We start from the raw sequence: 22,419 nt of genomic DNA on the forward strand, positions 1-22,419 counted from the left end.
CCATCAAAGCCGATGATCACAATGCCTGGGCAGGGGCCTCCTGCATTGCCGGCTGCGTGACGTTGAACCTGCGCGGGGTTACCAATGTCGGCGCCAAAGGATAGTGCAACTGTGCTTGTCGGTCCTGGAGCCAAGTCGGGTGCGGTAAACTTAAAGCTTGCTATTTAGCACGGAACGTAGCGAGTAGGCGTGTATCTGGCAGAAACGTACAGAGGTTGGCTATTCGGCGGTGGCATATCTCATTTGTCCCGCTTCATGCACCATGCACAGATGGAGCAAGAATCACGAAATCGGGGGATACACAATCAATTCGTCTATTTGAAATATGCACTATGGCGCGAAAAAGCCGCCAACGTCTTACGGTGAAGAGGATGTGAAGTGACTAGTGGTGGTCCGGAGCCCAGTAACCTCTGCCACACTCTTCAGCGAGCAGGTATTCAAAGGCCACAATCGCATTTTAACTGGATTAGGTGAGCTGGAACAAGAGGAAAGATGAGACAATCTAGTTTCTCACCTAGAAGATTCTTCTGGGCCACCTTGAGGCTCATACTGGGCAAAGTAGAAGACAACTCCTGTCGGTTCAGTTACAATGTTTGTATGCCCATCCCATGAATTGGTTTACTGCATGACCCCATGCACACCGAGTTTGATTCCTCAGACCTCGACTTGTGCCTGGTACTTAGGCTCCTGATACGTAGGTTACTGCAGGTTTCCAAGGCCCCGCATAACAACTGCACATCCGAAGCTCCAGACACATGCGCCGTAATCAATGACCATCTATGCCGATGCCACGTCAACAGAAAAAGCAACAGGCTGTGCATCCTACACTATGATTCGTCCCTGACTTTCTCAATGAACGGTACTTCGCAATCGATGCGTGTATATACAACACAATATGTAAAGGGGAAGACTCCGTCAGCCCGGTAGGCTGCTTTCATGAAACGACTCGTAAGGGCTGAAGCGACTCATTACTCGACCTGGCTAATCTGTGGCCTGATAGATTGACTTCGCATCAGTTTCGCACCTTGCCTTTTTGAAGCAGCCGACATGGTGGAGGACTACTACGCAGTTCTTGGGATCCCTCGAACAGCTGATGGCGCCACTATAACGAGCCAGTATCGCCGGTTGGCATTGCAGACCCACCCTGATAAGAATAGATTCGATCCCAATGCAACCACGAACTTTCAACTGGTAGGCTTGAACGACTCTTGAAGCCTCGTCTACCTAATGGTCATGAGACTTACATCGCCTTCTGAAGGTGGCGACTGCGTATGAAACCCTCAAAGATCCGTCAAGGCGCCGGGCCTATGACAGCAAGTGCGTAACCGAGGCTACTTCGAATCCTTTTCACTCCTCGACGCCAGCATCTAGAAAGCCACCCACGAGCTGCATGAATTGCTACACATCACCCTGGGGGCGAAAGATAGATGAACTGCAGACAAAGCTGGAAGAGCTTGAGGATCGGCATTCGTCTCTATGGGAAGGACGGGATTATGTCCGTCCCCATATCACTGCCACACAGAAAGCTATAGAACAGCTTGATGCAGAAGTTGTTGAAGACGATATGCAGGAGAAGTCGGCCAAGACTTGGTTCGCACGTCTTTTCCGAGCTAAAGAGTCAAAGGAATTGATGGTGTGCATCGCAAGGCGCAGAACGGAACGAGCGACAGGACGACTAGTTCTCGAGGCGAGACGAAATTACTTGAACAATAAGTTTGATGTTCTTGACAGAGCCATCAAGGAGACTCGGAGGGAGATATGTGACGTGAAAGATCAGGTCAGTGAGGCCAAACGCAGTGAGGCAAAGTGGTTGGCTCAAGAGGACTACCGCGAGCAAATTGAACGGTTGCGTCAGCGGGCGGACGAGTTGGAGAGATTTAGGTATCAACGGGCCAAAGAATGGCGCAAGGAGAAAGATGAGAAACGCGCGGCGCGAATGAAGAAACACGGAGCACAGAGAAGTGAAGCAGAAGTACCACGGCAAACACAGACTGAGCACCAGTGAGGGACAGACCAGTCCAGATTCTCCTCGGGCGCATCTCAAACATGCATGTACTAGAATGCCCGAACTGAACTTGCCGGAAGTAGCGGCATGATTCTGACGCAAGGTACTGCAATAATAGGTCGTAGTAGATGAAAGAACGCAGATAGTATCATTCATCATATTCCATTAAACCTGGGTCCAGATGCGTATCATGCAGCGTCAACAGCCCTCACGTCATTGTGTGGGTACGAAAATCATCCTCTCGTATCTGACCGGAATTATGCATAAAATAGTCGTTGCAGGCAGTGCATACCTTGATTTCACCATCTTGCCGACCCTATCACCGGCTTGTGTATGCAAACTATGGTGGAAAGCTATTGAGCTTGCCTGGGCTTGTCATTACTAGAGACGTCACGTTTTTCGGTTTAAACAGCTATGAAAAGCAAGGTGTTTGTAGATAGTTACTATTGATTTGCATTGTTCTCCAAAGCATGTAATAGACAAGCAAAGACCTAGTCTGCAGCCAGATCATAGAGCCGCGCTGAGCCCCTGACCATTGACCACTTGTAGGCTCAACTGAGTTTCTGTTGTGGTGTCAATCCTCCATGACATGAGTTCATTAGACGTGTTTGTGATGAACGCTTGGGGAAGAACGGAGATGTGTGGCCTCGTTCGCTCACTTCATGGGATGTATACGTACTTCTCTCAACTATGTGGCGTGTTGGGGTGGATTACGCGCAACCTGATCGATTGCATGATTAGATCATGTATTTAGCATACAGTACCTACATTGCGGTCTACCTGTTGACCCATTAAGACCTCGATGTGGTTCCAGTTTACAGCACAGCAAGATACGATAGAATGGGTGTGTCAACTGGTTACCTGGTGGCCAGAACGACGACTGCCCAGCAACGTACTATGCCTACCCGCACCACAAACACCACTTTGGCGTCTTTTGTGGTGAATTTATCGTTGAAGCAAAATTTATGTCTCACTTTGTTTCGTCTGTTCATGCGACGGCTTTCACTCCTTCCCATCCGCGAAATCCGTACTTCTCCTACAACCACTCAATATGGCGGACCAGGAAAGCTGTACGAAGCCACCTACTCACGACCTCGTGAACGATGATATTCTCCTGCTTTGTAGAATTGAAGGCGTCAATTCGCCTACGGATTCCGACTTCGCTGCAATCACACCGGAGGACGAGCCCCTCACGGCCGATGACAAGACCAGAATCTGGAGTATCATCGCGCAACAAGAAGCAAGCCTTGAGAAGCCCAAGATAGCCAACAAATCTCCTGGTGAGTCCAGCGTCCGTTGATATGCGGTAACAAAGTGGTATGGTACTGACTTTGGTAATATTAGTTGCAACCGGTAACTCCGCCGACCTGTCTGCTAACTAAGGCACGCACAACGTACAGATCAAAGCCTAGGCCCAGGCGACACCGAGAGCTGTTTCCGCTGGACCAGCCGATGCAGGGTCTTCCCGATGTGTAGTCTGTAAATGAATATTTCGCAGCAAGGCGACGCTTGTTCAACACCAAGGCGAGGTTCATATTGGGACGCGTTGTTATTGGCCAGATTGCACCTACATAGCAACTTCTGAAAAGTTGCTGAACCAGTACCTGCAACATCACAATTCCGAAGAGGCTATCGGCGTTCTGAAAGGTAGCGTCCGGAGATGTCTCTGGCTGGGCTATGGAGCATCTTGTAACTTACAGGAGTCTGTTCACCGCCACCTCCGTCGGCATCAAATGGGCGCCAAAACAGCTACATGCGACCATGCTGACTGATAAATAACGAGAGTCTATGTCCTGTGAAAAGTTTTCCAAGAGCGGCACTACAAATATGAACGCGTATCAGCCCTAATAGACAAGCATTGTCTTCTCGAAACCCCGAGGCATTATCCGTTGAAACTTAGGCGTCGGGTACAGCCTATAGCATATTTAAGTTGCGTTTCTTCTGCTGATCATGATGATGAGGCTGATCCGAAAGTATGGAATCTAAGGGAAACATGCACGCTGAAATTGGCAGTTATTACGAATCATTGATTGACTTTGGAACGTTGTCGATGCAGCTCACTACCTTCTCCTTGCACACCTCGATGAATGAACAGGGCCAGCGGAAGACGGCAACCCAGTTCCAATAGTAATCATTTGCGTTCGAGATCCTGCCTGTTCATCTCTTCACGAAACACATTCCTACCAGGATGAGGGTCAAAAGTATCACTACCTGGCTGCCAGTTTTCCCGCTTTGTTAGTTGTATGTCAATACGGGGTGGTTTGCCGTTGCTAGTGATTATAGTCGATAATCCTGGGGTGAGGTCGTCCTCTTGGGCAATGTATTTACTTGAGCGGCTCAATGTCCTTATCGAAGGCGGCCTATTATTCAGACGTTTCCTCTTCATAAAACAGATTGCCGAAGCTGCACATACGATGGCGACGCCCAGGGCTGACGGAAGAACTACTGCGAGCACATTTATGCCCCCGAACCCGGACTCGACTGGATTCATTCTGGCGATCGTTACAGTCGGCCCTTCTTCTTGATATGCGACGGCAGTATCGTTCTGGTCCACGGTAAGAATATACAGAGAGACTGTCGCTGGATTGGTCTTCTCTTGAAGGAAGTCTGATGCGATAGTCCATGTGTAGAATCCCCGTGACGCAGGCATTAATTCTGAGACGAATCCAGTGCCATTGCCGTAGTCACCGCCGACTTGGACTGAGACGTTGCCACCAGTGAAGTGTATAATGTCCCAAGTGACTATAGATGAGTTAGTAACGACACACTCTCGGACTGTGCGAAACCCATGCAGTCTTACTGAAGTAGACTTGCCCTGATGCCAGGGTACTACCCGCGCGAGGTTGACAAATAGGTGCATAACGACCGCGAAAATTATCGCAAACCATGAAAGATCCTTCCTCGCCATTGCCTGTGCCTGTTGCAACTGGATTGTGCCCCGTGCTTGTTTTTATCTGATCATTGATTGTCAATGTCCATGCCGACGTCTCCGTTAATGGCGCAGGTGGCTCGAATACTGTCACTGTTGAGCCATCGCTCGCCTGGACACTAGGTGTAACGGTTTGGGCAACGCCCTCAGAGTTAACAGTGACCCATGGGCTGAGATATGGGGTGTCATGACGCCAGACCGATGCACTCGGCTCAGGTGCGGCTAGCACTAGTTGTGCAAGAGGCTGTAGGGCAAGTACGACGAGCGAAGGCCTGGAGACGCCTTGGAACATCATCTTTCTAAGTTGTCTCTCTTAGTGAAACCAGGTTGCCTACCTACCTGCGAACTTTTCAGGCTACGTGAAGCTGATATAGCAATCATATCCTTCTAATCGCGACTGCCGATAAGCGACACCTTCAAATGCCCGCACGGCCCCGGGAACTGGCACCAACAGATCCGATCGGAGTAGTGAACAATTAGAGAGCAAGGTGCAAGGCGAATGTGCTGAGAAGATCCTAGACTGAGATCCGAGCTCACGTTCCTGGACGCCGTACTAACTGAACTCGATACATTCCCCGCTGTCGCCAGGTTTCAGCCAATAGGGTTGCCTTCAGACCTGGAGTTGTATACCGTAACAAGAAATCAACAAGCGGGTCGAACGCGGGGCAGATGCGGCTGGGTGAGGGTGGGCTCATAATCTGAACCGCCAAGACATCAACTGGATTGGTCCTCTCCTCGATAACATGCACCATGAGTAGGTTTCGAGAGCGGGGATGCAACCGACAGTGTCATGTATCCATGTCAATATGCACGCCCCTAAAGAGTGTCCCGGTTATTTTCCAAGACCCGGGAGTTTCGTAAGCGACAAAGCTCGGCTATCGCGCGCCTGCATCTGGAAAACCATCCTCAGATGGGACCGCCTCAAGGCTTGCAGACCTCAAACGTCGTTCCCGATGGTGGGGAAGGGAGCTGACAAGCGTGCGCAAAGTCTCTTTCTAATCCCTGGCGGCATTATGTTCAATGCCTCACGATGCGGTTTTTCTTTTTCCTTCTTCGGTGGTAAACAGGACGGTGTACATAATCTCCGTATCATGGGCACAGAGACATTGCTTCGGAAATATGCATTTACCCTGTTGACCGTCTACGGCTGCATTCCCAATGTCACGGGCAAGATCTGCATGTTATCAGGAAATAAACATCCATAACCATCATCTAGTGGTGATTATATCACTCCTCAAAAAACTTCGACCACATAAGGTTTTCTAATAAACACCGGAAATAGTTGTTGTCGAGCATATTACAGTGACTCTGCTAAGGCAACCAGGGTAGCTTGTTTCCGGCCAGTCAAAACCGGAAGGCAGCCATCCTGATACTTATGGCGAATATGATACAAGAATCTGAACCTCTGGCCTGGCCACGTGCGCTAAATTACTTCTCACTACCTACTCTGCCATGTGATAGCGATTGATTCCATTCAGTAGGCCACCATGCTTGTGTCTATCGCCCGAACAGTATTCAATGAAGTATCTATTGAAGATTGCCCCTTGACATGCCTCTTCATGAGAAAGAATAGCAGGGGGCGTTTTGATAAGTACGGATGATTCGAAGGTATTTAGGCCTTCCCGAATGATCCTAAGTTCGCAGCCACAGGGTCCAAGGGTAGGCTGCAGCGCAAATGTCAGTTCCTGCGAGGGTTTTAGACGATAAAACTTCTGTCTTGCCGCGTTCATGCTGTTTAGTAACCGTGAAGTCGAGGTCGGTGATTAACTGTTGCATTACCTATGTGAATAAAAGCTACCACAAAGTCACAAGTGATCCCAAATCAAGAGTTTCTCCGTGCTCTCTCCCAGACTTCATCGTACCCATGCATGAAACTGTCAATCCGGACCAGAATCCAATCATCCAGACTTCACTTGGGTATCGGCGGCAGGTTGCAAACTCTTTTACCTTTGGCATGGCCGCATCTTGAAGTGCATTGCTCAGAGAAGTCACGCCGATTAGCTCACCAGAGTAGCCTACGCTCAGGTCATGTTGGTTTTCAGCGAAGCTGTTGATTACTAGATAGCTGCCTCCAAAGGTGCACAGTTTTGAAACTTTGGTCTTCCCCGCCGGCAGTGCGTTGTACCGTCGTTGAGCCTTCATAGCCCGTATCACCATCCACCATGATTCGGGAACTCTGGCAACTATTTGCACATTTGCTGCAACTCCGTGGAAGTCAAGATATGCCACACCCGGAAGTCTTAAGAAGGAGAACTTGCACAGCTCAGATAGAAATATTATTGGAAATCCGGCTTCTTCGCAGTATTTGCAGCTCAATGTATCGTAGCTACACACCGTGTCGACGCATCTTCAAAGAGTCGTTGGGGGGTCCAAACATCGAACATCGCGGCCGCGATGCCTAGAGAGTTGGCAGCTCTTGGCACGGCTATTTGGAACTGTCAATGAGACTTCTTTCGTATTGCACCCTGCTCTGGCCAATGATGGCCAGAGAGACTTGAAGGCAAACCGGTAAGGGGCAGAGTTAGTTATAGAGACAGGCGTTACGAGGCTTGGCTATTTGGCGTCGATGGCAGACAGTGTGTTGATCTCCATCAACCATTTGCTTCTCAGATACAAGGTGCCGAAAAGCATAGTTATGGATTGAACATTCTAGCTGTCGGTAATTCTGACATGACAGGCTATCAGCTCAGAGCCGGGTGTGGGGAAACCTGATCAACCCAAACACTTCTTTCAAGGCGTTCGGCAACGCGTATGATATACTTCAGTTCCACTGTGCCTCTGCTACCAACGTACACTATCGACCAGCAACAGTCATGGGGCCCGTTGAGGCCTTTATCGGCATGCCAGGACTCCGAAATCTTGGTCTCCTTGCTCGGGCATCGGTGTTGGTGTATGCCGAAGTTGTGGGCCCTTGTAAATCCGCATAGTAGTCTTGACGTGAAAATGATTCCCCGGATACATATTTGCTTCGATGAAATCGGCAGTCTCAGGGAATAACAAGGTTTTCTGTCAGTTTACACAGTAAAAGCCTGTTTGCCAGGGACTAGAGCGCCACAGGCAGAAGCTGACGGTGTCCACTCATCCCGTGTAAGCCTCCCCGGCTTTCTATGATATCACTTAGACTCATGGATATTACAGAAGCCCAATTGGGCTTGAAAGCAACCCAGAAAGGAAGAGTTATTCCGTATTGGGATTTCCAAGCGAGGGCTGCATTGCATGGTTTGCGCAGAGTTTTCACGCCTGCATAGCTGATCGATCGTATTACTAGGGGAAGACGTGTAATACTCTGTGCCGAGTCCCGTAAGTTCCCAGCAATCTCTTAGCTCCAGAACAAGTGGTCAACCCTTGAGACATTCTGGATGATTATGGAGTAACTATCTGTTCCCGGCACGCTTCCAATTCGCTGGACTGGCTAGGTCCCACGTTGCTGGACCCCTGGAATCTGGACGCAGTCTAGATATGCATACTGAATTTGGCCGAGGAGTCAGGTACCGGCCTGGGCTTTCATGTGACTGAGTCATTCCTTTTGCACAGTTTCTTTACATCAATGGTACACGAAATTACTGAGCTACCCAACGGCCGTAGAGAGCCCGGAGATTAACCCTCGGTCGTCTCAGCCGCACCTCCACTTGAAAACAACTAGCCTTCATCGTGAGGGCCGCGCGGCACAATCCGGTGGTACACTTGGAGGGCGATAGTCAAAAGAATTCGATACCAGAACTCGAGATCGCCATGATCCTGAGACACGCTGTTTGGCCCTATTTCTTGATTCTCAACGGCCCGGAATTGCCACCCCGGATTTTTGAGTTTGCGCTAGCGCCGAAAGTGTATAGTCTCAGGTGCTCTATCCGACAAGCCCCCCTTTCCCTTAGCCGACACTCATGACTCGAACTTGATAATGTAAGGTGTCTGGATATTCCCGCCTCTCAGTCTGATCCAAAGTGGTAAATTGAGTTGCAAAATAGACTAATCAGCCCTGATTATGGAATTCAATATTACTTGTGTGCTCTGAAAGAACGACAAATGATTTTGCTCAGGTGCCATGCCATTTCCCCTGACAGCCTTTATCATATCGGGTTTACTATTCTTATCACTGAAAGGACTCCGCTAATAATCCCGTAACTAGATGTGATCCCTGTAGGTGATCACAACAAAAGTTCCGCCACAGCCATGGTTGGAGATAACTACCACGGTAGAGGATTAGCTGCAACTGCCCCTGGCATTAGGCCTAGAGCTCAGCGCCTTGCAGGGTTTCTGTAAAACCCTCCGCAATATATCAAAACGAATGGCGCAGCCAGAGCAAGTCATGTTCACTTACTAAGTGTCCATCCGCGAAGGTCCTAAATGAAGTTTCATGCCCTGAGGTTCTAGCCTCCACTGAACCTTCTCAGGACCGTTGACCTTGTCGTCAGAATGGCCGACCCGAGCGTGGTAGAGCTTTGGGTCCTCTTGAGCATTGGGCTATTTACCATAGCGCTAAGGCTCTTTGCTCGGTGGCATGCAGTTGGCTTCAGAAACTTTCAGGCTGATGATTACCTCATGATAATCGCCTCCGTAGGTTTCACTTTTTCGTTTGTCCGTTCGTTTACATAATGCTAGATCTTCGCTAAACAAACGTTGTTCACTAGGGAGTATATGCCGCCGAGTCCTCTTTCGCATACAACGTTATTGCGGATTACAATGGCCTCGCGAACAACGGGATGACGGAAGAGGAACGGGCAGCCCTTGACCCCAATAGTGAAGAATATGCCAAGAGGTAAGGGGCATGCGCCTATGCAAAAGAGTGCGGTACTAACTTTGCTGTCAGAGTAGGGGGCTCGAAGACTCAAGTGTCTGGATGGGTCACCTATGTTCTCCTGCTATGGGTATTGAAGGCTGCTATGTGCGCCTTCCTCCTTCGGCTAACGGTAAGTAAACGGTGGCATCTGGTGTCTATGGTTTGCAGGGGGATAGCACTGACTACTTTTCTAGGAGAGACTTGACGGCTACCGAATCCGTATCTATATTGGCTTCGGACTTATCATCGCGACATACATCATAGTGACGCTTTCGATCCTCCTGTCGTGCCAGCCGCTGTCAAACAACTGGAAAATATACCCGGACCCAGGAAGGAATTGCCAGCCCGCTGTATCCTTGGTCAATGTTCTCGTAACTTTGGCATTCAATATCGCCACGGACTTGTACCTTTTGACGATCCCGATCCCCATGTTCTGGGCAGCAAACATCAAGACTTGGAAGAAGGTTGGGTTGATTGTGCTATTTTCCGGTGGAATCTTCGTCATGGTCGCGGGGACCCTTCGTTGTGTCCTCATCTTGTCTGACGACGTAACTGGAGCCAAGAACGCAGGCGCGTGGGCGGTCAGGGAAACGTTTGTGGCGACAGTCACCTCCAACCTGCCGCTCATCTTCCCGCTGCTCAAGGCCATCCTCGGCCCCTTGGTGGGCTCGGCTTTCAGCAGCGCGAAGAAGACATACTCGAACAGTATACCTCTTGGCAGCATCCCACTGTCCGGTGGATGGAGGAACAAGAGCCAGAACCATGGTCACAGTGTGTTCACGTCAACTCATCGCCGTGGATCCAGTGATGCGGTAGAGTTACCGAAGCAAGGCATCAAGGTTCAGATGGAGGTCGAAGTCAGTGCTACGAGCTCCAACATCAAGGACGGACAAGGTGATCGGAGCAGTGTGGATACCTACCTTGGAGAGAGCTATGGTAAATCATTATGAGGCCGTGACAAAGACCAAGCCTGACTGTAACATTCTACACTGTACACGAGTTGCCACCACAGCACGAGATAATATTAAATGATAATAAGATATGTCACCTGAGGGCCACAACGATGATCGACTCGCCAGCCCGGCCCTTACATATGTGAGTATCGCCATGTTACTAATTCAGGAGCGAGATCAAAGTGGCTGTGGAGTGAAGGACAGAGACTCATAGCGGGTATCAAGGATGTGGCTCCTTTCTATGATATCAATGTTTGTTTACTCTTTCTGTCAATCAGCCTCATCACAGCCTTCCTGGCAGCCATTGCGGCGTATCCTACTTCGCGGAGAATGCGTACCCACCTACCTAATCGCCGCCAGTAAAGCAATTAGACAAGCGAACGAAACAAGCCTTTCCACGTCTCGATTAGCCATGATTGCGGCCCCGTCACTGGTAGTCGAAGACGTAGGAGCGGCACCAGCAGCAGCACTCGTCTCCAGAGACCCACTTGGAGTCACTCTATCAGTGGTCCCGGGGGGTTGGGTGATCATCACCGACGTTGACGAACTAGTTGTCAGAGTAGTGCGACCCCCGCTGCTAGTCGAGGAACTAATACTCGTGCTCGAGGGGCCGTAATTAGTCGCAAAGTTGCCCGTCCTTGACATCAACGTCTGTGTCTCGTACCAGCTCCGCCACTCACTCGCTTGCGTGAAAGCTAAACACCAACGGGCAAAAGATCAGCTCAGCAACCTACCGGAGGTAACTACAGAGGGCATAGAAGACATTGACTCACGCCGGTAAGTGATAGCCCTCGGCCCGTCGTACGAGGTCACGGGCTCCCCGTACTCCAGCGAGGGGACGCACGCCGTGGCCGCGACGAGGTCGCCGTAGCCCGCGACGCACCAGTACATGCACCAGCCGGCGTTCTCGGGCGTGCCCTGGTTGCGGGCCTGGCAGCGGCCGAGGCAGTCCGGCGCGAGGGCCGACTGGGCGGGCGAGGCGTCGCGCCGCACGCAGTTCAGCTGGCAGTAGGGGATGTTGGTCACGTTGACCATGCCGGGGAGCAGGGTGCCTGTCGGCGCGGCGACGGGGTCGCTGCAGCGCAGCAGACACGGCGTGTCGTTGGAGCTGAACGGCGGCGAGCCGTCGATGGTGTCCTCACATATTGCGGGGCTCGGCAGTGTTTGGGTGGCGGCGGCGGCGGCGGCAGCGGCGGCCAGGGCTGGGAGGAAATAGAGCGGCTGCATGGAAACAAAATGTCAAGCCACCAAGTGAGGAGGGTGAGTCGCCGCGAAGCAGATATTCATGCCAGAACATGAACCATGATCCTGGCCAAGCCGGCTATAGACCAGACGGGTAACCAGCATTTGGCAGCCTAAGATGCAGCATGCTTACGGCACGGGTATTATAGAATGAGTGGGGGCCGAGACCCCAACCCACTCCAACTCAGCTTACACAGGCCCGGGTGGAGAGGAGTTGATAACAAAGAAACATTATGAAACCATCTTAGTTCCTGTTCACGAAGATAACGTAGGTTGATAGTCTCATTTAAAATTCATTATTCGCTCGAGCTTGCCTACATTTCAGCGCGAGAAAACCAAACACCGTAGGTCTAATCAAACCTCCCCAATGGGTATCTTCCTTTCCCTGAAACCTAAACCAGGAATACCAATATTCAACGCCAAACTACTCAGTACGACACTGATGCTGCTAAGGGCCATGGCCAGACTGGCCCAGACGGGATCTAACTTGACACCGAGGACGTAGAAACACCCTGCCGCGAACGGGATCGCCAGAAGGTTGTATATGACTGCCCAGCCAAAGTTGAACTTGATGCGGCGGAATACCGTCTTGCTTACCCCCAGTAGGGTGACAACGCTCCGCAGGTCAGACTTGACAAGGACAAAGTCTGCCGAAGAGATGGCGACGTCGGTGCCGGAGCCGATAGCAATGCCCACATCGGCGACGGCAAGGGCTGGCGCGTCGTTGATGCCATCACCGACCATGGCTATTGTGGCGCGTTTGTTCTTCGCTCCATATTTGAGAGTCATTGCCTCCCTCAATTCCAAGATCTTTGAAGACTTGTCAGTGGGTAGCACTTCGGCAATGACATTGGTGGTTGGGATGCCGACACGCAACGCTACAGCCCGAGCCGTCGTTGAGTTGTCCCCGGAGAGCATCCATACGTCGACACCACGGTCTTGCAGGGCAGCGATGGTAGGGGCTGCTTCGCTTCTGATTGGGGTCGATATTTCGAAGAAGGCTGCGAGTCGATAGATTGAGTTTGGTTCATTCTGCCTCGTCGCAACCAAGACGACTGAGTTGCCATCTTGCTTCCATGAACGAAGCTTCGCTGCAGCATCTGGGGCAGTATATACACCCATTTCGTTCATCAGCGTTTCGTTGCCGATCACATATTCCGCAGCCCACCCAACACCTTTCAATCCCTTCCCGGGTATCTCTTCAACGTGGCTAAATGTGACCACGTCGGTAGCCGCCTCTGATTCGCAATACGAAATCAGCGCTTTGGCTAGAGGGTGGCTGCTGTTCTGCTCGAGATTCCGAATTGCAGAGAGAACGTACTTCGGCTCCATCTTATCAGAGCAGAATTCCCAGTCTACCACTCTGGGATCCCCACCCTCAGTCAAAGTACCAGTCTTGTCAAAAACAATGCATTTGAGGTGGCTCGCCTTCTCGAAAGCCTCGCCGCCACCCTTTGCGAGTATGCCGAACTTGGCAGCAAGGCCGCCTCCCACATAAATCGCAGTTGGAGCTGCGAGTCCCAGTCCACAGGGACAGGCTACTACAAAGACTGCAATGGAGAACTGGAGCGCAAAGACGACCCAGGACTCGGAGGGGTCATTGAGGTAACGCTGGGAAATAATGCCTGCGCTTCCAAGCACAAACCAGATGAGCCAAGTCAGGATAGCGATGAACGTGATAGCCGGAACAAAATAGGATGTAAGGGAGTCCGCAACTCTTTCCATAGGGGCTCGCTTCGTCTGACCTTCACGGACAACGTTGACAATCTGGTCGAGCATTGACTGTCCTGCAATGTCGGTCACCTCCATGCGAACAGGAGAGCCCTTGTTGATGGTTCCAGCAAAGACTTTGTCACCAATTGACTTTTTCACAAGTCTAGACTCGCCAGTCAAACTAGACTCGTCGAACAACGTCCCACCCTTGGTGACAAGTCCGTCGCAGGGTGGAGATGCCCCGTGCGAGACGAGAATTGTGTCGCCAAAGTCAAGCATATCTACACTGACTGTCTCAATCCGGTCCTCCGGCTGCACTACCTCATCCAAAGACTCATTCTGCTGAGTATCATGGATTTGGGAACGCTCATCCTTTGCTTCGGACTGTTGCTGACTTGGCAGAGTTGTACTGTGGTTGATAAGTAGAGAGGCCGAGGTTGGTCGAAGCTTCCCAAGGGCCTCAATTGCACTCCCAGTCTTGGACTTGCTGTAAGACTCAATGAGCCTCCCGGCGAGTAAGAAGAGCGTCAAGAACACGACTGAGTCGAAATAAAAGTTTGAATCGTCAACCATGCCTGATGGGGGATGGACAGCGGCTGCGATGAGCTGGGCACAGGACGATACGTATGCAATTGTGGTGCCCAACGACATCAACATGTTCATGCTGCCAAATCGATAGAACCTTTGGAGTAATGGTGTTCTGCTCGATGGTCGCCAGAGCAGCCAGATTTCCTTGATAGCTCGTCGGTGGAAAATATCCGCTGCACAGAAGTATACTGGGGTCGCCAGGACGAGGAGAGCAACCTGGGAGCGACTGATTCCGTGGTTCAAGTGCTCCATGAGGTACATCTTCACATCGTTTTCCATGGGAACTAGGCTCATGTATACAATACCAATGATGAAGGTAGGGATGGCCACGGCGAGCGTCCCAAGGAGCCTCAGGAGCAATCGCTTCTGCTGTCTGGCGTGGATCAACCTATGGCGCTCTTCCGCTGACGGAGGGTGGTATATAGTTGCCTGGAAAGCAGGGTCCATGTCGTTGACGGTGTTTATTATGCGGCGGATGTTGATTTGTGAGGGCTCCGGCAAGTATCTCAATTTCATTATCGGTCTGTTCTTGGATGGGTGGGTGAGTATTTCGATGGCACTGTGGCCCTGATCGTCGACATAGAAACCCTCGAGAAGCTTGGCCACCGCCCGGCGAGGGCATTCGTCGCACCAGAAGCCATCGATGCGTACCTCCACCGTCCGCTGTTGTCGTTGTTCCGAGTCATCTGTAACCTCTTCGACTTGGTTCACTTCGGCGTCGTATCCCAAGTCTTCGATCGCGGCAACGAGCTGCTGCGCCTTGTCCGCGCCAGAGAACTCGACGGATGCACTGTTCGTAATGAGGTTCACAGAGGCGTCCGTGACCCAGTCTGTGTTTTTGAGTGCCGCGAGGATGCTAGTGGAGCATGAAGCACAAGTCATGCCTCCGATCGAGACAGAGGCCCTGAACCGATTCATGGTGAAAGAAATGCTTCGTAGGTAATGATCAGTGGCATGCAAGCAATATGTTCGTAGAAGAGAATGAAGAACTATTCTTCCCAAGGGTTGACACGCAAAAGATCCACTTGAGCGTGTGAGGTGGTTGGCCAGAGGAAGGGGCAGGATGCAAATGGTGGCCCAGAATGGCAAGCAGAGCTGGGTGCATAGATGTCCGGGGAATCCTGTATTGATATACCTGGCCTGGCAGTTCAGAAGGAAGGGCAAATGTGTGCTTGGAAAGCAGCAGAGACTTCTCGAACGTCTCGAAGAGCGAGATGCGCGGTCATCGCAACGCGAATCGAATTACCAAACATACAAACCTCTGGTGCCGTGGCGGGATTGGTGTAAGCGTTTCACGCACATTTCCCTCAAGTCTAAGTTGGGCACACACCCCTGCAGGTCCTCTGCCTGCGACGAACCCTGCGAAAAGCATCTAAAGAGCACTATGACTGTCGCATTGACGAGTCATCCGCAGTATTCGACATCTGAGTTCTGGGCAATAACAGGCACAAAAGCCGCAACCCGCGCAGGCCATCCAGTCAGGGCCGAGTATGATAGGTGGGCAGGTCAACTTGCCCAGCTGATGCCAGTGAAGATGGGGATCACTCAAGTCCGACGAGCCACGGCGTTGATGTCGACGACATGCTCCAGCAGCGTATCAATGGTCTTGATTTCAATTTAGCCTGGAACTCAGTCGAAGTCCGCGTGACCACGTTGCCACACAACGGGCGCTGCCCCCGGGGGCAAACGGAGTTTCACGCACAAAAGGCGCACGACCTCCGGAAGCATCCTTGTTCGGAAGCGAGGCAGACGGAGGTCACTGGGCCCTCCGTAATGCGATGCATAGAGGTGCATCCGGTGGTCTCGAGCGGCTCGAGATGGGTTCGACGGAGCTTTGACATCCGTCGGTATGGAAATGGCCGGCCCATCCCTCGAGCTGACTCACATTGCCACTCGGCCCGCGCTGGGCAGTTCACGTCCCGAGTCGATGTGTCATTCATTCATATTACCATACTGACATGATAGGTAAATCGAGCGACGCGCTGCGCTGCCTGCCTCCATGACCAAGAGCTTGGAGCCTTGAATGGAGCCATGGATTAAGCCATACAGATGATGGTCATCATCGAACGCAGGCAGGTACCGTGTTTGCGTGTCAATTTGACGGGCGTTTATTTCCATATTAACCACATTAGACCCCTGCAAACTTGTAAGCACCGTGCCGGGAGCCGGCGGCGGCACCAAGCCGTTCTTGGTCACCTAGCCAAAAATTGCCCGAATTTCTACGCTGGGCTTGCAGTTGACGAACTATTGGAAGCGAGGAACGGAAAAGCAAGCAGTCACATTGATCGATGATTGGTCACAAAAGTCACATCACACAGAAACAGTCTGGGGTAATATACATCCCATATAGGAACCTGGCATATGCCGTTTGCGTTAGATCACCGACCAGCTACTATCTTATACAAGCAAGTAAATACGAGCGCCTTTCCTTGTTTGCCGACCACGAGCGGGCGATTCGTAGCCAATGCTTGCTTGACTTCGATCATTACAGCCTCGGCCGCCTTGAGTGCTCGCCTCATCTCGAGCCACATCCTTCTCATTCGTGCAATCGATGGCAGCCCGGTATCAAACATGTGTGACGTGATACCACCACAACACAATGCCCAGAATACTGTTTGTTTTTCGGTGAGCTGTGCTGCCAGACGAGGGCAGAGAGCGTATACGGCCTAAGCCCACGCTGGCGTCACATAGCCACGATCTTCAGCTTAGCCCAATCTTCAGGAACACCTCAACCGGGGTCCTAGTCCTTGCCACCGTCTGCTGTAGTCGCCGAGCTCTTAGCAGTGCCCGGCCGGCTGAGCGACTTTGTCAACCTGCTCCGGCCCCCTTTGGTGTTGAATAAGCTCTTCACCCTCCTCAGGCGCGCCCAGCGCTCCTTGTCCTTTGCATCTCTTTCTCTCCCATCCTCTTCCTCATCATCGACCATGTCTGGACCTAACATCAGCAGCGGCGACTCTATCGCACCCTCGCTGGGCGTGTATGCATGGCCAGTGGGGCGAGAAGTCGGTGTCCTAGGTACCGCGTGGCTCTTGCTTCTCCCATGCACTGGCGTCTTGTCGTTCTTGTCCCTATGGCCTCTAAGATACGCCGCATGCTTGACTGTCAGTACGAGGACTTCCCAGGCTGCTTTGCTCGCTTCCGCGGACCTGCTGCCTGGGTTGCGCTGTGCGTCAGGGTTGCGCCAGGGGCAGAAGAACCGGTGCTCGCGGATCGGGTCCAGGTGATCCATTGGAGCTGGCACCAGGACCTCGTTTGTCTCCTCGTTGATTTCCCTGCTTTTGAACATCCATAGACCCAGACGGCGCAGACATGTTGGGCACGAGGCCGAGTTTGGTACTGGTCCTATTTTCGGGTTTGTCAACCCTTCCCAACCTGTCAAAGCCAGTGCAAGAGCTACGTTATTTGGTGCCGCTGAAGATCTCGATGTAGATGGGGGTGGCTCGGTGAAAAAGTTTGGAGGCAGTTGGTCTTTGACTGTCTCTAATGATAGAGATGCAGGCAGACGAAGGTTGAATTGGTATGGCAAGAATGATTGACGGTCGCACAGCTCGTCATACCGTTGTCTCAGGGATGGCAGAGCCACTTGAGCGCTTGTTATCTGGAGACGGAGAAGTGAATCTGTAGACAGAATGTTAGCAAAGAGATGGAAGTCCCGGTAGAAAGAGACATACCATCACAGCCCCTTTTCTTCCAAAGGCAGTCCTCTTGATGTGCGGACACGATCAGTTCGGCAAATTTCTTGACCAATGCCTCCTCGAACTCGGAGCCAACCAATATCGAAACATCCTTGCCATCTACCGCCCTCTTACTCGTATTTACGACGAGCTCCTTGCTGCATAACGTGCACCGAACTCTCTCTTTGCCTTTGCATACCCAGCCTCTCTTTGCCCACTCGATCTCGTTGACCTTTTCCGGCTTGGGGGTCCACTCTGTCAACTCTTGAAACGTTCCCAACCTTCGGATGAGTTGTTCTCGGTCACCAGGACAGTACCTCGGCGGCTCCTGCTGTGTGTCATGCTTTGCACCGTCCCGACCCGCCGTCCACTTCCTCAGCGATACGTTCGTGATCGTCATCTTGCTGGCCGCGTTGCCTGCCGCAGATCCCAATGCCCCCAGTCGCCGACGCTTGGCCAGGAAGTCGGCTGATATCGACGAGACCGGTACTGGCGATGGCATATCCGTGGAAGCTCTCGGTGTTGAGGGGGCCGTGTTCCCCGTGGCTGGTCGGGTCAAGGTAGCGCTGTCGGCAGTGGTAGGGCGGTCGTCAGTCGAGCTGTTGCCGGGCTGAGGCGATCGCGTGCCGATCCCCTGGATGAGGGTGTTGAACTTTCGCTTTGTTGCATTCATGGCTGCTGCGGGCGACAATGCCTTTTATGATGCGAGGTACTTGTGCGGCAATCCCCAAGGAATTCGGGGGCTGCAAGACTGCAAGACGTGATAGGTGTCTCGTAAGCGCCCGGGCGCGGATGCTGCTGCGGCTGCTGCTCCTGCTGTATTGCTGAATCGCTGAATCTCGGCTCGCCAAATTGGCTCTGCAACCTCACACCCAGATCTGGTGGCCTCGACGAATGAGCAGGCTCTCGAACCGGCCGTTTGAATTTGCCGATGATGATCGGGCGCTGCACCTGGTGAGACAGGCGGTTGTGCACACTTGCTAGCTCAGCTCGTGGTGACGCTCGAGCGCGTTAATCAAGTCGGCGTAGCGGCGGCAGTCTTTGTTCGGACAACGAGTCTCGATCGACAAGGGACGGTTGTGATGCTGCGCCGGCGTTCGGTTGAGCCGTACCGTACAGTACACTGCGAGCTTCAGTCAATGTTTGACCTTATCGCGATTGCAGGGTCCTTGTTCGTTGGAAGGGTGACGGAAGCGAGAGCCCAGAAGCGACCCGGGTGGGGCTCGACAGGGGGCCGGCCCTGCATCATCAGCGATCTTCACGGGCCTCTGGCCCTGATCCAAGGCGGCATCAGCACATGCGAATGCGAACCGCTCATTTGTGTACCACAGTACCTGTCTGCCTAGGCAGCTAGGTATGTACTATGGTATGCAGGAGGTGGTAAGTAGACAGACACAAGTTGCCACCATAGATCAGCTGCTTGAATGCTGTCAATATGACTGGAGGGGGTCTAGCCAAGGTTCGGGTGGCTGTGGTTAGGGTTCGAGTGATTAATGTGCAATATACAGCCTCTCCAGAATTGCGCCATGCAGGCCTTCCCTTTCCCAATACCAGAATACAATAGATTTTCAGTCCATTTTAATATAAAAAGAGCTTAGACTCGGTCCTTTTTACATGTGCTCACCGCCGATTAACTCGTTTCCTGTGTACGCTGTACAGTCAGCCACCCAGCCTATGGTTGAAGATCCCAAGACATCGGGCGCCTGCATGGGATTGATCATCCCAATGTCTTGCAATAACTCTGCCGATCGCTCTCGTGAGCTTTCCACATCTATTGAGCGATAGTCTATTTAATGTAACTGCGGTGCCAAGAACTTCCATCCGCCTTCTTCTCATTCTAGACTGGACGACAGAGTGGGACCAAGCTGCCAACAAAGCGTATACCAATACTCCTTCCTCATACAGCGCAGTTCCATTGACGCACGCCTGGTTTAGCCTCGCTTGGTCATACAAGATGCAGCTCTACAAGCCATCCATACTTGTTGTCATCGCGTAGGCAGTCTCAAAGATCCAATTGCTAACCAGGGAGCTGTGAAAGTGCTGATTGCCGCCTAGTGCAACATTGCAGTCGGCGACGGCATCCTATACTGTTTCAGCTCGAACGACTGGTGCTTGCACAACAACCATTACAGATGAATCCGGTCCAAGCTGCCACCCTTCCGTCAACGGCTATTGCGGGTGCCGACCTATTCGAGTGACGGTCACCTCGGTACTGGACTGTGCTGGGTGCTCTACTACCGTGGTCCCCGATCCAGATATACCCAGTTGTGGGGTGGGTTGACGCATGCCGGTTCTATGAGACACGAAATACTAACGAAATGGTGTAGCCTACTAATACGCTCACGGTCATTGAGCATGCCCCATACTCTACCACAACCTACGCTTGCGCAGCAACGCCAACAGCATGATTACTTTATGTATTGAAGTTTGCAGTGAAGGTGTCCAAGCTAACGTGGAGACCTTGAACAACCGGCTGCGTTTCCTTGCTTCGCTTTCCTAGGCCTATTTCACAGCGATATCTCCATGTAGCTAACGGGAAGTTATGTACGGAGGCACTTTGAGCTTTGGAAAGCATGAGAATGAATACTATTTCCAATGGCATCGCACTTGGCAATGCATCCGTGTCTATTGTAGCCCCAATTGGGTTCCAGCTGGGGCTCACGCAATCATATCCAATGCTGTGTTGAAACACCTGACCACTGACGATCTGGCCACAGCGACAACCGGCGGCGATTTTTAGGCTGCAGGGCTCCCGCTGAACTCCCGGCGGTCTTAACCCCAACAGGCTTGGAGTCCAGAGGCCCCAGCTCCTGTCGGTTCTGACTTCTCGGGACGGCAGGCACAAGGGGCCGCTACCACGTGGGGCGTCCAATCCGCAGCTCGGTGCGCTGGGGCAGTCGACCAACAGTGCCGATTGGGATGGATTGGGATAAGGGACTGAGATAAGTCTAGCAGGCGGCCGTCCGGTACCTCATTCACATGGGCGCATCGCATCCAGCAGCCAGCAGCTCACCTGCTGCATCCGGCAAGAGACGGCAGCAGAGCATGAGAGCGGCCCTGAAGCAACCTCATGATACGCCTCGCGCTGCCCGTCCATCGCCCTTGAAAAGGAGAGCGGCGGTCGTGCTGCTCCCGCTCCTCGTCGTCATCCTGGCGTGCCTCCTAGCGAAAGCGCTGCCCCGCCTCGAGCTACTGTCCACACATTTCGCAGCGCCCCGCACCGTCGGCAGAATGGGTTCCTTCTTCTCCAAACCTTCCGCCAACATGTCGTCTTCGCCCTCGTCCTCGTCGTCCGCCTACGCCCGGGAGCTCGAGGTCGCCCAGCTGGCCGTGCAGCGCGCCACCCTGCTGACCAAGCGCGTCTTCCACGAGAAGGCCAAGGGCACCGTCGACAAGAACGACAAGTCGCCCGTCACCATCGGCGACTACGGCGCCCAGGCCCTCATCATCTCGGCCCTCAAGGCCAGCTTCCCCGAGGACGAGATCGTGGCCGAGGAGGAGGCGTCCGACCTGCGCACCAACTCGGAGCTCCGCAAGACCATCTGGGACCTCGTCAAGGACACCTCGCTCGGCGATGCCGGCGCCGAGAAGACCCTGGGAGGCGCCATCAAGACCGAGGACGACATGTTGACCATGATCGACCACGGCAACAGCAAGGGAGGCGCCTCGGGCAGGATATGGGCCATTGACCCCATCGACGGCACCAAGGGCTTCCTCCGCGGCGGCCAGTACGCCGTCTGCCTGGCGCTCATGGTTGACGGCGAGGTCACGGTCGGCGTCCTGGGTTGCCCCAACCTTCCCGTCGACGATTCTGCACCTCTGACCGCGGACATCGGCAAGGACGCCACGGACGAGGGCCGAGGTGTCGTCTTCAGCGCCGTCCTGGGCCAGGGCGCCACCAGCCGCCCCCTGACGACCGGCGCGTTGGCGGAGCAGAGGAAGATCAGCATGCGGCCCATCACCGAGATTGCCAAGGCGACCTTCTGCGAGAGCGTCGAGGCCGGCCACTCGAGCCACGGCGACCAGGCCGACATTGCTAACAAGCTGGGCATCACCAGCCCGAGCGTCCGCATGGACTCCCAGGCCAAGTACGCCAGCATCGCCCGCGGCGCGGGTGATATCTACCTCAGACTGCCTACTAGCAAGACTTACCAGGAGAAGATCTGGGACCACGCTGCCGGGGACTTGATCGTCCGAGAGGCTGGCGGTCAGGTCACGGACATCCATGGCAAGAGGCTAGACTTTACCGTGGGCAGAACCCTTGCAAACAACAAGGGCGTTGTCGCTGCGCCGGTCGGAGGCCACCCGCAAGTCCTCAAGGCCGTGCAAGAGGTGTTGAAGATCTAAAATGGGACTACCTTGGCAAAGAAAGCTCTAGATAGTACATATGTATACAAACGAATACACTGCATAGATCTTGGTCCGGGTATTCGAACTGCCCCATCCCATAATGTACATGTACAAGTTTGAGCCTCTGGTCGATGACTCTTGTTGCTCGTCTTTCCACCGCCGCCACCCTCCACATACACTTGACATCT

At 52.7% G+C, this 22,419-nt stretch overlaps 8 protein-coding genes across 8 annotated transcripts; 4 read left to right on the forward strand and 4 right to left on the reverse strand.

The window, feature by feature from the left end:
• Positions 1-1,047: 1,047 nt before the first annotated feature.
• On the forward strand, positions 1,048-2,005 carry JN550_011126 (uncharacterized protein; the record flags this gene model as incomplete). The annotated part of the gene is made up of 2 exons (XM_049309457.1): positions 1,048-1,191; positions 1,259-2,005. 2 exons carry the CDS (start codon positions 1,048-1,050, stop codon positions 2,003-2,005), a joined length of 891 nt encoding a protein of 296 aa, XP_049166926.1.
• A 1,051-nt stretch (positions 2,006-3,056) lies between these two features.
• Positions 3,057-3,387, forward strand: JN550_011127 (uncharacterized protein; the record flags this gene model as incomplete). The annotated part of the gene is made up of 2 exons (XM_049309458.1): positions 3,057-3,285; positions 3,350-3,387. The coding sequence occupies 2 exons, from the start codon at positions 3,057-3,059 to the stop codon at positions 3,385-3,387; spliced, it is 267 nt and encodes an 88-aa protein (XP_049166927.1).
• A 942-nt stretch (positions 3,388-4,329) lies between these two features.
• JN550_011128 (uncharacterized protein) lies at positions 4,330-5,229 on the reverse strand (the record flags this gene model as incomplete). Its single annotated transcript, XM_049309459.1, has 3 exons — positions 4,330-4,365; positions 4,419-4,747; positions 4,806-5,229. 3 exons carry the CDS (start codon positions 5,227-5,229, stop codon positions 4,330-4,332), a joined length of 789 nt encoding a protein of 262 aa, XP_049166928.1.
• A 4,118-nt stretch (positions 5,230-9,347) lies between these two features.
• Positions 9,348-10,661, forward strand: JN550_011129 (uncharacterized protein; the record flags this gene model as incomplete). The annotated part of the gene is made up of 4 exons (XM_049309460.1): positions 9,348-9,488; positions 9,563-9,690; positions 9,742-9,841; positions 9,906-10,661. The coding sequence occupies 4 exons, from the start codon at positions 9,348-9,350 to the stop codon at positions 10,659-10,661; spliced, it is 1,125 nt and encodes a 374-aa protein (XP_049166929.1).
• A 345-nt stretch (positions 10,662-11,006) lies between these two features.
• On the reverse strand, positions 11,007-11,891 carry JN550_011130 (uncharacterized protein; the record flags this gene model as incomplete). Its single annotated transcript, XM_049309461.1, has 2 exons — positions 11,007-11,359; positions 11,438-11,891. 2 exons carry the CDS (start codon positions 11,889-11,891, stop codon positions 11,007-11,009), a joined length of 807 nt encoding a protein of 268 aa, XP_049166930.1.
• A 369-nt stretch (positions 11,892-12,260) lies between these two features.
• JN550_011131 (uncharacterized protein) lies at positions 12,261-15,125 on the reverse strand (the record flags this gene model as incomplete). The annotated part of the gene is made up of 1 exon (XM_049309462.1): positions 12,261-15,125. The coding sequence occupies one exon, from the start codon at positions 15,123-15,125 to the stop codon at positions 12,261-12,263; it is 2,865 nt and encodes a 954-aa protein (XP_049166931.1).
• A 1,822-nt stretch (positions 15,126-16,947) lies between these two features.
• Positions 16,948-18,554, reverse strand: JN550_011132 (uncharacterized protein; the record flags this gene model as incomplete). Its single annotated transcript, XM_049309464.1, has 2 exons — positions 16,948-17,825; positions 17,879-18,554. 2 exons carry the CDS (start codon positions 18,552-18,554, stop codon positions 16,948-16,950), a joined length of 1,554 nt encoding a protein of 517 aa, XP_049166932.1.
• Positions 18,555-20,926: 2,372 nt separating this feature from the next.
• JN550_011133 (uncharacterized protein) lies at positions 20,927-22,228 on the forward strand (the record flags this gene model as incomplete). The annotated part of the gene is made up of 1 exon (XM_049309465.1): positions 20,927-22,228. The coding sequence occupies one exon, from the start codon at positions 20,927-20,929 to the stop codon at positions 22,226-22,228; it is 1,302 nt and encodes a 433-aa protein (XP_049166933.1).
• Positions 22,229-22,419: the final 191 nt, after the last annotated feature.

This window comes from Neoarthrinium moseri (assembly GCF_022829205.1).
Source record: "Neoarthrinium moseri strain CBS 164.80 chromosome Unknown scaffold63_Wmoseri_CBS_16480, whole genome shotgun sequence".
Taxonomy (NCBI): Eukaryota; Fungi; Ascomycota; class Sordariomycetes; order Amphisphaeriales; family Apiosporaceae; genus Neoarthrinium; species Neoarthrinium moseri.